We start from the raw sequence: 15,247 nt of genomic DNA, 5'->3' as shown, positions 1-15,247 counted from the left end.
GTTTCTTTTATGAAGAATTAATATACGGAGGTGGGAATGAGATCTAATTGTGCGTTTGAGAAAAGAGAGCTCGATGGAGGTGGGAATGAATACAGTAGGGTGTTGGGGTGGTGGTGTTGTGCGGTTTTGTTGTGGAGCTTGTGTAGCTCCTTTGCTTTGGGTTGTTTGCTGTCATGTGGAGCTTGTTTTGCGCCTTTGCTTTGGATTTTTTGCTGTCAGGTTTCACTCTTGTGTTGCTCCTTTGCTTTGGCTATGTTGCTGTCAGACGGTGGGTTTATTTAGGAGCTTGTGTAACTCCTTCTGTTTGGTATTTTTTGTTGTAGGGTTATTTTGCTGTCGGTTTTTGATTGATCTCCTTTGGTTTTGAATGATCTTATTCAGGAGCTTGTGGGGTTTTGTATGATGTCAGGTGGAGCTTGTGTAGTTCCTTTGGTTTGGTTTTGTTGCTGTCGGCTTTGAAACTCATTCAGGAGATGGTGTAGCCACTTTGGTTTGGCTATGTTGCTATCGGTTTTGAATCTCATTCATGAGCTCGTGTATCTCCTTTGCTTTGGCGATGTTGCTTTCGGTTTTGAATCTCATTCATGAGTTTGTAGCTCCTTTGGTCTGGTTTTGAATCTCATTCATAAGGTGTTCTCACCATTTATCCAAAAAATTTCTCATTCCAAACCAAACTAAAGAATAGGAATTGGTGGGTTTCTACAAAGTTGGATTCTATTTTTCATGTTATGAAACAAACATAGAAAGAAAAAAAAAGGATTCCATGAATCCATGTACTTGTCTTAATTTTTTTTATGGATTAGGTTGGAATCCATAAAAAAAATAGAATTCCTAATTCTATTCATACCCTCCATTGAACCAAACAGTCCCTAAGAATCATATAGCCGAAGCTTTGTTGTTGTTGTGTTAATTATAAATTTAAAATTCTTATGGGCTGTTGTTAATTTCCATGTCTCATTTTTGTTAGTTGAACCTTTGAAAAGTTAGGATGCTTTGTGTAATTTTAAATTTTGAGAGTGTTTTGTGCAATTTTTAAATTTTGTATATTTTTTTCATAATACTTCATGTATTATGGTACGAAACTTTTTGGTTTTTTTATTACACTTCATGTATTATAGTACGTTAGCTATAGGTAGCTCATGTAATCACATGGGATTAGCAGAATATATAATTAGAATTAGGATGAATTTAAGATTTAATTGAAATACTTAAAATAGTAAAACATTATATTAACCATAAAAATACTTTTTGCCTGAACACGTAATTTTAAAGAGAGAGACGATACAGGCACACTCTAAGGCACACCACCAACCACACTTCCTCTCTCTTTACAGTGCAGGGGGTCCTACATGTGATTTTTTAAAAAAATCACATGTGTGACTCCCTGCACTGTAGAGAGAGAGAGAGGGAGTATGGTTGGTGGTGTGTCTTAGAGTGTGCCTCTATCATTTTTTTTTTTTTTTGGAGTATGGTTGGTGGTGTGTCTTAGAGTGTGCCTCTATCATTTTTTTTTTTTTTTAAGAGGATGTGATATGATTTATATTTAATATTGGGCTGCCAATTTAGCCGACCTCAGTGACGGGATAAGCACGGGGCAATCGCCCGTCATTTTCATCTACACTCTACGATCAAAATCCAACGGTTTAAAACAATCCTCGCTGTCTTTCGCCCTCATTTTTGATGCGCACACGCGTTGTCTCCGCTGCGGTGAAGGCGCCATCATCACGCTATAAAAATAAAAAAAAAAAAAAAAACTTCACCAACTCCAACACGGTCGTCTTCATCCAGGAACCCTTCTGAACCGAAAACCCCCAGGGAAAGTGGCCATGGAGAACGTCAAGGAGACCGAGAAAGCGACCCAGACCGTGACCCAGTGCCGGGTGGACCCAGGTCAGGGGGGAGAGGAGGAGCGGCGGCCGGCTGGGGGAGCGAAGAATAGATGGGCCCGCCGGGGCCGACCGTCGTCGCACCCGCAGAACCAGCAGGCGGCATGCCTGGGGCCCGCACGCGCAGCGACGTAGCGAGGAGCAGGCCGTAACGTGCTCCAGCACGTGCCGCTGGCAGCACGCACCAGCGCTTCAGCGAGCCATCAGAGCCCCATGGAGAACATACTTGGCGCTTTTGATTCCTGGACGAAGAAGGCTGAGACCCTTGCTTCCAATGTTTGGCACAATTGTGAGTATTAAATCGGATGCTTTTTTTTTTAATTTATTTATTTGTTGATATGTTGTGATTTGGGGCAGAGCACAACTCACTTTTAGTTTTTTTTTTCTTTTTTTTGGGAATTAGACAGTAGTATGGGATGCGATAGAGAGATTTTGAACATACTTATATCTTGTTAAAATCTGAAGTAGAGAAAATAGATACAATTAGATATTCATCGTTTTACAATCTACTACATTAAAATCGACAAATTTAATGAGATGAACGACTTGATTTTATACACCTTCAATTTCCTCCATGTCACACCTAACACTGCATTAGATTTTTAGTAGCAAAAAGATTGGGAAAGTCAATAAAACTAATATAATGCCGACCAGGGGCGTAGCCAGGAAATTTTTTTGCCCTGGGCGAAAAATAAAGGGTTTCGGAGATGATGCAGTGAGGGAGTCGGAGATGATGCAGTCAGGATTTCGGTCGACGATGATGGGCTCGAGGAGAGGGCGGAAGAGGCGGAGGGAGCCGATGATGGGCTCGAGGAGAGGGCGGAAGAGGCGGAGGGAGCCGGTGAAGGTGTCGAAGAGGGAGGAGGGGATGGAGGAGAGGTTCTCTTTGCCGAGGGGGAGGTGGGTCTTGTCGGGGGGGGAAGGGGACAGTGACGATTGAGAGATTGGGGGAGGAGGTGAGGACGGTGGCGGCATTGGCGGGAGTGGTGACGAGGGTCGCGCGGACGCCGCAGGAGGAGAAAATGACGGCCATGTCGACCATCGGGATGAAGTGGCCTGGACTCATTAAGGGGCTGTTTGGTTAAAAAAAAATTCTTTTGAAAGCCTGCCAAAGTATCACTTTTTTAGCAGGCTTTAAGCAAAAACGCCTCTAAAAAAGAGGATTTTGCTTGAAAGCCTGTCAAAAAGTGACACTTTTGGTACTTTTAGCAGGCTTTCAACAGTAACTTTCCCTCAAAAACAGGGAACCAAACAACCCCTAAGGGTAAGAAGAGGATGAGGAGGGGTTTCTCGGAATTTGAAGCCATAGTTAGACCGCAGGATTATAAATCAAACCAGTTTAAAGATTTTTGTATGTTGTCCATACTTAATAGAAGAACAAGTAAAGATTTAAATCCTGCAGTCTAAAGATTTTATGGACAACATACAAAAACCTTAATGGGGGTATTATATATGTTAACTTTCTTGCCCTGGGCAGCTGCCCAGGGCAAGCTCTATGTGGCTCCGCCACTGATGCCGACTATCGTTGTGTCACGATCCCAAATTTCGAACCTAAAAGCAATATTAGAGCCCGACTAAACCTTTAAAAAATCCTTAAAAAATATGCATTCATTAAAAGTCCATCAAAATAATCTCTTCATTGAACTAAAACCAACAATAAGTATTCTCTATAATCCCAAAAGTCAACATTAATCCAATTAACTTGATAATAACGAATATTCAATAAAACTCAACCTAAAGGGAAATATTTTATTATTACAAAGCTTCCAATATCAACTAAACATCAAAGACTTATCAACCTTCATCTAGAAAACAATAACAATCTCGAATTTTATTCTCTGTTCCATTTTAAGAACTCATGAACCAGCAACTCCACTTAATCCCGAATCTCTGAAAAGAATGAATATAACACAATGAGTTCACAACTCAATAAGTGGATAAATTTATACATTAAACATTGGTTTTGCAAAACTAAAAATAAATTGACTTTATACGCAAAGTACTAAAATAGTAAAAGTTATAATGCGACATTTTAAAATGCAAAAATACAATGGAAATAAGCAGGTCACGTCTCAATGCGGTCAACACTTCGATACTTCGGTTGACTTGACAAACCCCACTATTATAAAGCCCGTGGTAAGGACGGTGAGATCCAAACTTGGGCTCTTAGCGCTAAAATAGAAACCTCATAGAGACACATTGAGTCCTGTTTTAATAACTTGCTTATATCCGACATATACCGGTATATTGACCTGAGATGCATATGCTTTAAGAAATAACTTGCTTATATCCGACATATACCGGTATATTGACCTGAGATGCATATGCTTTAAGAAAATTAAACAAAGTTCATAATATATCCGACATATACCGGTATATTGACCTGAGATGCATATGCTTTAAGAAAATTAAACAAAGTTCATAACACTAAATAAGTTATACAAAAATGCCAAAGACCAACCAATAGTGAAATCAGTCAACCACATATGCATCTCAACCTACTACTATATGAAAAGACATAACAATTGACAAAAAAAATAAGCATAGGCTTATACTAAATATCCATGTGCGTCACCTCGGAAACAACATTTAACATGTGAGTAAATCACACAAAATGATATAATCCATTAGAAATAAATTCGCATATAATTAATATAATTTTATATAAAAAATCGCAGTGCACAATGCATGAATTCACCACTTACCTTAATACCACAAGAAATCCAAACTCTGCTCACAATTGTACGCTGATGCCTTTAAAAATTCCATCAACAATACCTAAGAGTCCAAGACCACGCAAGGCTGGAATAAACTGATTTTCCATAGCAAAAAGTTATAATTGTTCAGTTTGATAGAGATCAATGATTGCAAATTGTGGAGAGAGAGAGGGTCGGACCTGATGAGGGAGTAGGAAGAATAGCAGTTGTGAAAAAAACTGGACACAAGTGGAGAAGAGGAGTACGTGGTCTCTTGTTCTTTCTTCTTCTTTGATTTTTTTTTTTTGGTCTGCGGCTTGGAGGAAAGGCAACACAACTAGGGTTTACTTATTTTTTTTTCTTTATATACTATGTGCTAATATTTCCATAAACCCCTCATCAAACCTTCTTTTGTAGCAAGCCCCTTAACAAATACAAATATGTTATTATAGTTACTATTTTCTTTTGTTGCATAAATGCCCTCTAGCAAACTCATCTACAAATTAATATAGTTAATTCAATTGTTAGGATATCTATTTAAATAGTTACTAATATAGACTTATTATCACCAAAATTTAGGGATATTACACGTTGGCCTATGGAAAATGTTCCCCATAAATTTATCATTGGATGAGAGAGGGCTAAAAGGTAATCAAAAGTGATACAAAGTCTTTAAGACCAAGCTTCTTCAGGAGGAGGAGGAGGGAGGAGGAGGAGAGAGGCGGGGGAAAAACAACTTAGTGACAGTGGGTGTGCCTTCTCATCTATAGTTTACATCCCTCATCCTACATTCCGAATGCATTGCTATGAAGAAATCACACATGATGAACGGACGAGCATACATTCCTAAGAATTTTATTGTTTAAACCATTTTGTTCCAATTGTTAGCATTTGTTTTGATGCATTAAGAAGGCGTTATAAAAGAAGTACTAAAAACGAATGCTATTTTATTTCTTTTTGAAACATAGGTTGTAGCTGGATCTTGAGCGGATCCAATCCTCTGCTTTACTAATGATCTAGCACTTTCACAATTGTACAACTACGCCATACAATTGCACCATGACTGCGAAAACTAGAGCATTTTTACAACTTTCCTCTTTTAGTTGCATAATGAAATCAATTGTCAACATAAATTAGAGGTTACATGTAAGAAGCTCTTGCTATACGCGGGGGTCCTGTAATGGGCGAGACCACTTTGGGCCTACTGTATTTAGCTTTACCTCGCATGTTTATAAGAGGTTGTTATTTTCACGACTCGAACTTATGATGTCCACGTCACATAGCGATGACCCTTATAAATGTTAGGTATATATAATATTTTTTAGAGAAAACGGGAGGTGAGCTGGCAGCGTAGGAAATTTCCTACGCTGCAAGTGTATGACATGTGAGCCCCATACCGATGTGACTAGTAGGGGGGCTCACATGTCATACACTTGCAGCGTAGGAAATTTCCTACGCTGCCAGCTCACCTCCCGTTTTCTCTATTTTTTAAAGAACTTGTTAAAAGTATATATATACTTGAGGAACATAGGGGGAATTATAAGTATTGGTGGATAGAATAGACCTTATAATTTAGAATATTGTAGAGAAAATAAAGGTAATTATTGATTACATTGCATTGTGTGATTGCCAGGATTTAGCTAATTGAGATTGTTTCTTTTAAATAGTTAATTAGTTAACATAAATTGATTTCACATCCAAAAATCTCACATAAACCTCCTCAATTCCTCAGTGAACACTGCGCCAAACAAGCCAGGGGCAGCATGGGGAAAGCTAACCCTAACCGCAAAAGCCAAACCGAGGGCGATTCGAGTCCCATATACGTCAACGTTCACCATGACCCCTCAAGAGCGCACTTGAAGAAAAGTTCGCCGTAGCTATCCTGTCGTCCACGACGGGCCCCGTGGCTGGAACCCTCTACCTCTCCACGATCAACCTCGCCTTCTGCAGCGACCGCCCCTTATCATTCACTGCGCCATCAGGCCAAGAAGCATGGAGCTACTACAAGGTGGTGATTCCGTTGGCTAAGATTGGGACAGTGGGTCCTGTGGCGGTGTCTGAGAAGGAGAGATATATACAGGTTGTGACGGTGGACGGACATGAGTTCTGGTTCATGGGGTTCGTCGAATTAAGATAAGTGCGTCGATGCATTTACTGATGGCGGTGGCGGATGCTGCGGCGGCGAGGGTGAGAGGCTGCAGAAGCTGCGGGCTGCAGAAAGGGCTGGCCAGGAGCTCGACAGCTGTGGCTAGTTTGAGGATGATGATAGTCGTGTGCTGGGCGTCCATTTGTTATCGTGTTTGACTATTGTGGCTTGATGTGGTTGTGTAGACCTGGGCCAGGTCGTAAACGTATTGTGGCGTGTAATGGTCTTGCATGTTCCCGTGCTACTTCCGTTGTACCTTTTTTGAATTATTTGTTATGTTGGGTATGTTCATTTTAGAATTTCTTGTTTGTTTATATATATATATATATATATATATATATATAGTATATATATATATATATATATATAAGTTGGTCATTGGATATGTTTTTGATGTGTTTGTGTGTTCACACTTTTTAACTATAAACCATGTGATTATTGGTTAACGATGGTGAGAATTGAAGATTGGATGTACAAACATGATTAAATTTTTGCAACAAATCTGTTGTCTTAATTCTCAAGGTTAATTTACAATGAGTGAGCTTAAAAGGAGAACGCCTTTGTTCGGTAATGTATAAATAATATCTTTCACATTCTCTCTACATAATTCCACTGTCCTCTCCGGCAACGGTGAGCTCACCGCTGGTGACAGGACCCCCCCTGCCTCTTCCTCTTCCATTCAAAGAGCAGCTCTTGAGATAGTTTGATATCATCCCAATACTGGGAGCAGGCATTACCAGATAAAATTCTACAAAAAAAAAAAGTAAATGGAAAGGATTCTGGAAGAGAGAGGTGGAGGGTGAAGATTGGGAGAACATGGGAGTTGGGTAAGGGGAGACTGATAGAGAGAGGAAAGATTCTGAAAGGCACGGGAGCAGTTTAGAGCAGGGGCAGTTTGGGAAGGATATATTGGTAACTTCCTAAAGTACGTGGAAAAGATGCATGAGGGTTCTCCATAGAAAATTATGATCCATTTTAGATCATTGCGAATCTGTTCCTCTATACTTAAAAAGGAGAATCCAAGGAATTAATGGCCATGCTACTGCAAATGCTGCGGTAAGTATCGTAATATAAATAGTAAATCATAATGCGCTCGAAGTTACTGTTCATACAACAGTTTTATTGGTGTATAAACGGTAAATCAAATTGGTTCCTCTATACTTGAAGTTACTATTCATGCTACGGTATTACTGTATCATAAACAGCAAAACAAATCAAATGTATTAAACTTTGGATCATCTTTAAGTATAGAGGAGTAGATATGATTTCTAAATTAAATGTATTAAAATTTGGATCCTTCGTTGATATGATTTCTAATTTTAAGCATATAATAATTAAATTAAATGTATTAAAATTTAGAGGGACGCAAGTTTAAAATGCGGTGCTTGAAAAAATAGGGGGTCGTGTTTTGCACGGGGTGCACACTAGTATAACATAAAGGGCATGGTAACAATACAGATATGATGTAACTAACTTATTTACATAAGCAGTTAAAAAATTACCATAAGCAGTTAAAGTGTGGTACAAACAATGTAAGAACAGCAGACCCAAGAGCAGCGGCGAGAAACAATTATGAGAATATAAGCATATGCATAGAATAAATTCTATCTAACTGTAATTTGTGTTTTGCTCTGTACATCAAAAGATCTGTATTTAATATCAAAATATCCCTATCAATTGAACCATCTCTCTAACAAAAAAATAAAAAAGAAAATAAATAATAAAAGGGAAAACAAAAGGACCTTTTTTATTTAGCCTATCATTTGTAGTCTGCAAAATCTATTCGATGCATTCTTCTCATCAGCTTTCACGCGAGCGTTACGCTTCGAACCCACAATCAGCCATGAAACCAAATCAATGTATCATACGTACGTAGGGCCACATTGCTACCGATACTCAGGCTTCAACACCCACCTCGTCCCCTCAGCCCCCCTCTCCAACGTCGCTATTTCCTTCAACAAATTCTTGAAAAGGGGCAAATCTTTTGACTGTATCCTATCCTTAAAATGTTGTGTTATACTTGCAGAATCAGCACGCCCGCCCCTCTGCTGTATAAAAGTACACAACTGCCGTATCAACACTTCAGGCTGAGCAACCGCGATCTTATTTGAACTTCTCGATGTCCGATGAGTTTCTTGTATACATCCTTTTCTCTCCCTCGAACTTGACGCCAAATCCAAATCCTGTTCTAAAGCATCATCGATCGCTCTCTCTTGTGTTCCCCGAATTCTTGACAAGAGTTCAGCAGAAGATAGAGCCTTCCCCGTTGAAGGCCCAATAGAAAGCCCATTGGACCTGTTGGGAGAGGAAGCTGTTAGTTTGGTATTTACAGTTGTACCGAACTTTCGATGGATAGAGGATGGAGCTCCGGCTGCACCGGATCGTCCCGTCCATGTTGGGACGGCGAAGCTTTCTTTACTTCGGAGCATTCGAGACTCACGGAGAGCTTCAGCTGCTCTTCGTGCAACTCGGGACGCTTGCTCCTCCATTCGCAACTTATCGTCGTCGTTGGCATTCATGATCGCGTCGTGATTTACTGCACTCTGTAAGAAGATTACATGATCAGATAGTAGTTTCGTGTATTTTTGTGTTGCAAATTCATTAGGTTGAAGAAACTATCCAGCGGAACATGTTCACTGCGCATTTGGTGGTTAGAAACTGCCATCCTCAGATCAGTGCAAAACATGATGTTCAGATTGAATACTTGAATGTACCGATTTTTAAAAGTCCATTCCAGGCATCAGTTGTTCGGTAGACATGTTCTCTAGTTTTCCACCCATATAGCCATAATGGAAAAGAAAGGATGAACATTTAAACTGCATCAAGTGCTAAGTTTCACTATCTAGTAATTTAAAGTGTTAATTGCACAAAGACCCTGCCTGTTAGGGGTGCTAAACCGTATTCGTGTCCGAGGAACTATCCATAACCGTATCTGTTAGGATACGGATATGGTACTCAAATCTATAACCGATAGGATATGGTTACGAATATGGTTTTGTAGTGAAATATCTGTATCCATATCCATATCCGAAATATCCGAATACATACTGGTCATACGCTTACGATTGTTTCGATTCTTAGATTATGGATTTGTGGTTAATTTCAATGATCAAGATGTCTAATCTTAGCTTTTCAATTATAATAAACATATTAACGAACTCTTTTGTATCACATGAACTATATTTTTCTCAATACTATCTAGTTTTTTCATATCCGTTTTGTATCCGCATGCATATCCGCTTATATATCTGCGTCTATATCCATAATCGTATTCGATTTTGACAGACATGGATATGAATTTTCCTTACTGAGGTATATCTGTATCCGTATCTGTATCTGAGATAGGCAAGCAGATATGGATATGGTAAGCATCATATTCGAGCCGTATCCGGACCAAATGCACCCCTACTGCCTGTAGTATCATTATTTTGAACTTACAACCCAATTGTACTCTCATTTTGGCAGATAGAACCCTTAGGTTATATGATTGAATTATTTATTGACTCCTTTACCCTGGATGAAATTTTGGCAGACTTTGCCCGAGTGAGAAGTAGTGAGTCTATCTTACGGTCAAAGAGTCATAACGGTTTTAACCCAGGGGGTTAATCTACCAAAACGAGACTGTATGGATAGTAAGTTCAAACCAACAATAATATATGGGGTATATGTGCAATTAACCCTACAATTTAAACACAAAATTGCTAAAAAACAATGCTTTAAAATACAAAGACGAACTTACATGGATCCCTTGGGCATCAAACAAATTCTTCAAAATGTTTGCTTCTTCATCAATCTCACAATTCTTCTGGTCGCCACATTCTTCTCCATTACTAGTTGAACCTGAGCATTTACTTTTTAGTGAATGTGTTTGCTCTATTCTAACAGGCTCACAAGTTACTGATGAGGAGCCTTGTTTATCTTGGCTATCATTGCATTTGCCAACCCCAAGATTTATCTCTTCAGACAGCTGGCCAAAGATACTTGATGTCTCAGTAGAGCCAACATCGGTGTCATCTTTTAAAGTGAAAAGATCTCTCATGTCCTTGGCTTTGAAGAATCTCCTCTGCTGAGGGTTCTTCAAGATCTTGTTGGTTAAGAAATGCTTGTATATCTGCCTGTGGTACACCTTCTCCTCTATAGTCCCGCGTGTGATAAGTCTATACACCGTTACATCCCGTTGCTGCCCAATCCTCCAAGCTCGCTCTCTTGCCTGTTTGTATAATGGTTCGCTTAGATTTCATCATAAATAAATTCAATACAGGTTTATGCAAGTGAACTAGGTCTCTCCTTTATACAAAGAGTTCAAAAGGCTCCAAGTTAAATTTTTGAAACACCAGACGGTATAATATCAGCTGAGCGATAAAATTTCCTCTCTAAGAAGCACACAGAGGTATTTTTCTTTAGAACACCTTTACCATGGCACTTGCTAACTGTCACAATCACATTATTGATCTATTAAATATTTGATTGTGGGCTCACAAAATGACCACATTGAGCACGTACACATAGTTTAAGGGAAAAATAGGTAAATTGATACTTTTTAAGGGGGGAGTTGAGAATTCACCAATACTTTAAGGATGAGTTTGTTATTTTGTCCTATATTATATTATCATAAGAACTAAGGAGCGATGCAAGATAATAGTAAATATATATATAACATATTTTTGGGTAAATTGCAGATAACCCCCATCTAAGTAGCACATATCATCCCTCAACAAGTTCATTAGCACTCACCACCCCTCAAATTCCAGGGATGAATGGGATTACCTGCAGTCTAGCCTTCTGACAATGTGAACCCTAGGGTCATAAATGCTAAGAAGCGAGTATAAAGATGATAAGTGCTACTTAAGGTATAGATGGAGAGGTTATCTGCAATTTACCATCTATTTTTTTTAACATGAGTTTCCAGTATTAAAAAAATGTGAGTACACACGAGGATTAAGATTAATAACATGTGTCTGTGTCAAAAAATATTTTTAAAAAATTTACAAGGACAGTCACATATAAATGAGAGGAACTTTCCTATTTAACGTTATATCCAATTAAGTTATGCAATCTTCTGAGGTAGGGATTAACCCGTGCCTCTTTTGACATTAAGAGCTCCTCTACAATCTGAAGATGGATCTTCACACAGTATCACGATTCCATATGTTTATCATTTTTACCGATAATGGAAAAAAGCAATGATATACTACAACATAACAATGACAAGTTATCCTCATCGCTATTTTTATAGTTCTTTAAGGAAAAAAATACCCGTGTGTGAGTGCATTGGGGTGTGTGCACGTGCATGTGTGTCTTAAAAGGTTGAGAAAGGCGTAAACGAAAGATCAAGAAATCAATAAAATTAAAGTGGGATGTAAACTCAGAACATATCTAAATCTGCAAACTACTTAATGCCCCCAACAAGTTTACAAAATTGTGAAGCATAAACTGCTAACTGCTCATAGACTGCCATGGGACTAGCACAAATCATAGGGTAGATGCTATCCCACAATATAGCACCATTTCAATAAAGATACCCCCGGTAGAACTGGGAGCATTAAATTTGAGTCCAGAGAGAGCAAATAATGAATCTCTGATATCTTGGAGTAAATATCTAGGAAAATACCTGCATGTCAGTAGAAGGATTCCAGTCAGGATCATATATAATAACCCGGTTAGCGCCAGTCAAGTTAGTGCCCAAACCGCCAACCTTAGTCGTCAAGATGAAAACAAAAACTTCACTTGAATTATTAAATTCATCAATGAGTGCCATCCTTTGCTTCACAGGAGTAAGTCCATCCATTCTCCGGTAACTATACCCACTCGAACCAAGAAAGTTCTCAAGAATGTCAAGCATTTGTTGAGTCTGTGCAAAGAGCAGAACCCGATGCCCTTGTTCCTTCCAGACCCTAAGTACTTGCGCAACAACTTTCATTTTTCCACTCCTCTCTAGATTTCCATAATCGGGATTTTGGGCTGAGTATTCTCTTTCCAAAAGATCAGGATGATTGCAGATTTTTCTCATGATATCGATCCCATAAAGTGAGTTCCTACTCCCATCAAAGATCTGCTCCACTTCAGAGCTAGCAAGAAAAGCTCGATAAACAGACCTCTGATCAGAAGTCAAGCTACAGAAAAGAACATGCTCTGTTTTCTTTGGAAGTTGAGCATTCACATCAGCTTTCATTCTCCGAAGAAGGTAAGGCATGATTAAATCTCTTAACACTACTGCACACCGGTAAGCTGTGGAAACTTGCAACGGTGTGGCATTGGCATAACCACCGACCGTTATGGGAACTGCAAACTCAGTCTCAAAAACAGGCAAAACCCCAAGTTTGCCCGGAAAGACGAAATCAAAGAGCGACCAAAGTTCTGCAAGTTTGTTCTGGATCGGTGCACCAGTCATAATTATCCGATGCACAGTTTGTAGTTGTTTGCAAACGAGAGTGACATCAGCATTAGGATTTCTTATACGATGGCCCTCGTCTAAAATAGCATAGCCCCATTCTATATCAAGCAATTTATCCCCGTGAAGGCGAAGTTGTTCGTAAGTGGTAAGGAGAAGCCCTGACTCTGATCTCAGCACTTGATCGATCAATTCATTCCAATTTGGCTTGGATGGTCGAGGTTTATCATTATCACTACTGAGTGAAGCTTCACTATCATAGTCACTTTCACTGGATCTTTTAAGTGTTTGGTTTTGTGCACCATGGGCAGAATCATGAAGTATCTCGATGTTGAAAGCAGGGTACCATTTTTTGGCTTCCCTTTGCCATTGACGAAGAAGAGTGACAGGACAAATGACGATGCTGGGTTTATACAACTTGCTGAAATGGAGAGCACCGAGAAAAGATATCACCTGAATAGTTTTACCCAGACCCATTTCATCTCCAATTATACCGCCAGCTCTTTGGCAGTGTAGTTCCCACAACCACTGTACTCCCACTTTTTGATAATCAAAAAGCTGTGAATAAATTGAGTCAGGAATTCTCAATCCTCCTTCAAGGATTACTGGAGATTGCTCAATGTCATCTCCGTTGTCCTCTTCCTCTTCTTTTTCTTCATCATAATCAGAGGCAGTTGGGTCTCTGGTTGCATTTCCATCTAGAGTTTTATTTTTTTTTTAAAAGACAATGAGAGGAATTTTTTGAAGGGAAAAAAATCAAAGTTCATCTTTAGATGATAGCAGATCCAAGAATCAGAGAATATGTACTTATGGTTAAATATATAGCTCCAGGAATTACGCCTTCTGAAACATTGAGAATATTTTTATATGATAATCTTACTCCTAACTTAGTTTTTATATAGCATGCATATGCCACAAGTTAGGTAAAGTGATAAGATCATAATTAATGGAGAAAGGAGGACTAGAGGTAAGTCTAACAGAACTTTGCTGGAAGCAATCAAGAAGAAATGACAGTTAAATTAGCAGAGGAGATAGCCCGTGATACAACTGAATGGGAGATAGGTTTCATGTAGCTGACCCCAAAAAATTCAGATAAAGGCTTTGTTATTGAAAATGCCTAAATTTTCAATAGCGTATGGAAGTAACGTGGAATCTAGTACTACTACCATCCACATTATCTCATAGTCTCTCTCAATACTATACGTGATTTTTTCATAAACGTCTCACTATCTCCTATGTTAATGACCATATTGTGTCCTATGAGATGATGCCAAGCAAAGAAAGAGGCAACAGGAAGATTCTTTGGTTTCTTTTAAGATCATGAGAGTGCAGTGCACAAGTGGAACATAAGATCAAGGATGTGCATCATGGAACAAAAATATCCATGACTACCTACAAAATCACTTCATACATCATAGGATATGCCAAGAATCTGGCATTTTCATAAAAACTTAAATGTGGGATTGATGTTTAACGATATCAGATAAGTTTGCAACTGAATCCCCACTCATGAAAGTATTAAAACAGATGAATATCAGTTCTGAATTGCTGTCTAAAGTATAACACTACAGTCCGTCTCCTTTGTAAAGGTGCTGTCTAAAAATCTAGATGCATTTATGGCACCAAAGAAACATCAGTTGAAGTGACAATACCTACATATGCCTGTGTTAACATGAAAATATGAGAATGTGGAGTCCAAATATAGAATAAATCCAACGAGACCACTAAGAGGTCAATTTGTTCCACTGATCTACCAGAAATTATAGAAAGAAATAGTTATGATGAAAATCAACATCAAAAAACATACCACTTGCATCCAAGAGTTTTTCAGTAGAATAATCTTTTCTCCATTTCTTATCTGGTAAAGGCCTCTTTGTCTTTCTAAGCTTACGCTTTTTCTTCTCTGATTTCTCTGCACTTGGAGACACTGGAAGTTTTATAGGTGTCTTAAGTTTTTGAAAAGGTCGAGTAGGTGGATCAAGTTCAGGTAATGCCTCAGGATCTAGTAACTTTGTTGTTGGTCGAGCCTGTGCAATCTCTGACATAGATTGAGCTAGTCTCGAAATGCTGGATGAAGCAAGGTTTCCAGTTGCGCCTTCGTCGGAAGCATGGTGCCTGTTTGATGGCT

General features: G+C 38.9%; 2 protein-coding genes across 2 annotated transcripts in view; one reads left to right on the top strand and one right to left on the bottom strand.

The window, feature by feature from the left end:
- Positions 1,827-6,787, top strand: LOC109823518 (GEM-like protein 5). Its single transcript, XM_020389799.1, is given in 4 exon segments — positions 1,827-1,890; positions 2,032-2,175; positions 6,315-6,436; positions 6,438-6,787. Coding segments are annotated over 4 exon segments (612 nt in total). The 3' UTR covers positions 6,720-6,787.
- LOC109823626 (DNA excision repair protein CSB) overlaps positions 8,363-15,247 on the bottom strand; it is a 10,016-nt gene continuing 3,131 nt past the window's right edge. Inside the window, exons 4-7 of the mRNA XM_020389909.1 lie at positions 14,927-15,247; positions 12,340-13,817; positions 10,468-10,938; positions 8,363-9,271 (exon numbers count right to left, since the gene is read on the bottom strand). The exon at positions 14,927-15,247 is cut by the window's right edge and continues 64 nt beyond it. Coding sequence (XP_020245498.1) covers positions 8,615-9,271; positions 10,468-10,938; positions 12,340-13,817; positions 14,927-15,247 — 2,927 coding nt within the window. The 3' untranslated portion in view covers positions 8,363-8,614. The remainder of the gene's footprint in view (positions 9,272-10,467; positions 10,939-12,339; positions 13,818-14,926) is intronic.

The sequence above is a fragment of the Asparagus officinalis genome, chromosome 9 (assembly GCF_001876935.1).
Source record: "Asparagus officinalis chromosome 9, Aspof.V1, whole genome shotgun sequence".
Taxonomy (NCBI): Eukaryota; Viridiplantae; Streptophyta; class Magnoliopsida; order Asparagales; family Asparagaceae; genus Asparagus; species Asparagus officinalis.
This window is presented reverse-complemented; position numbering and strand designations above follow the sequence as displayed.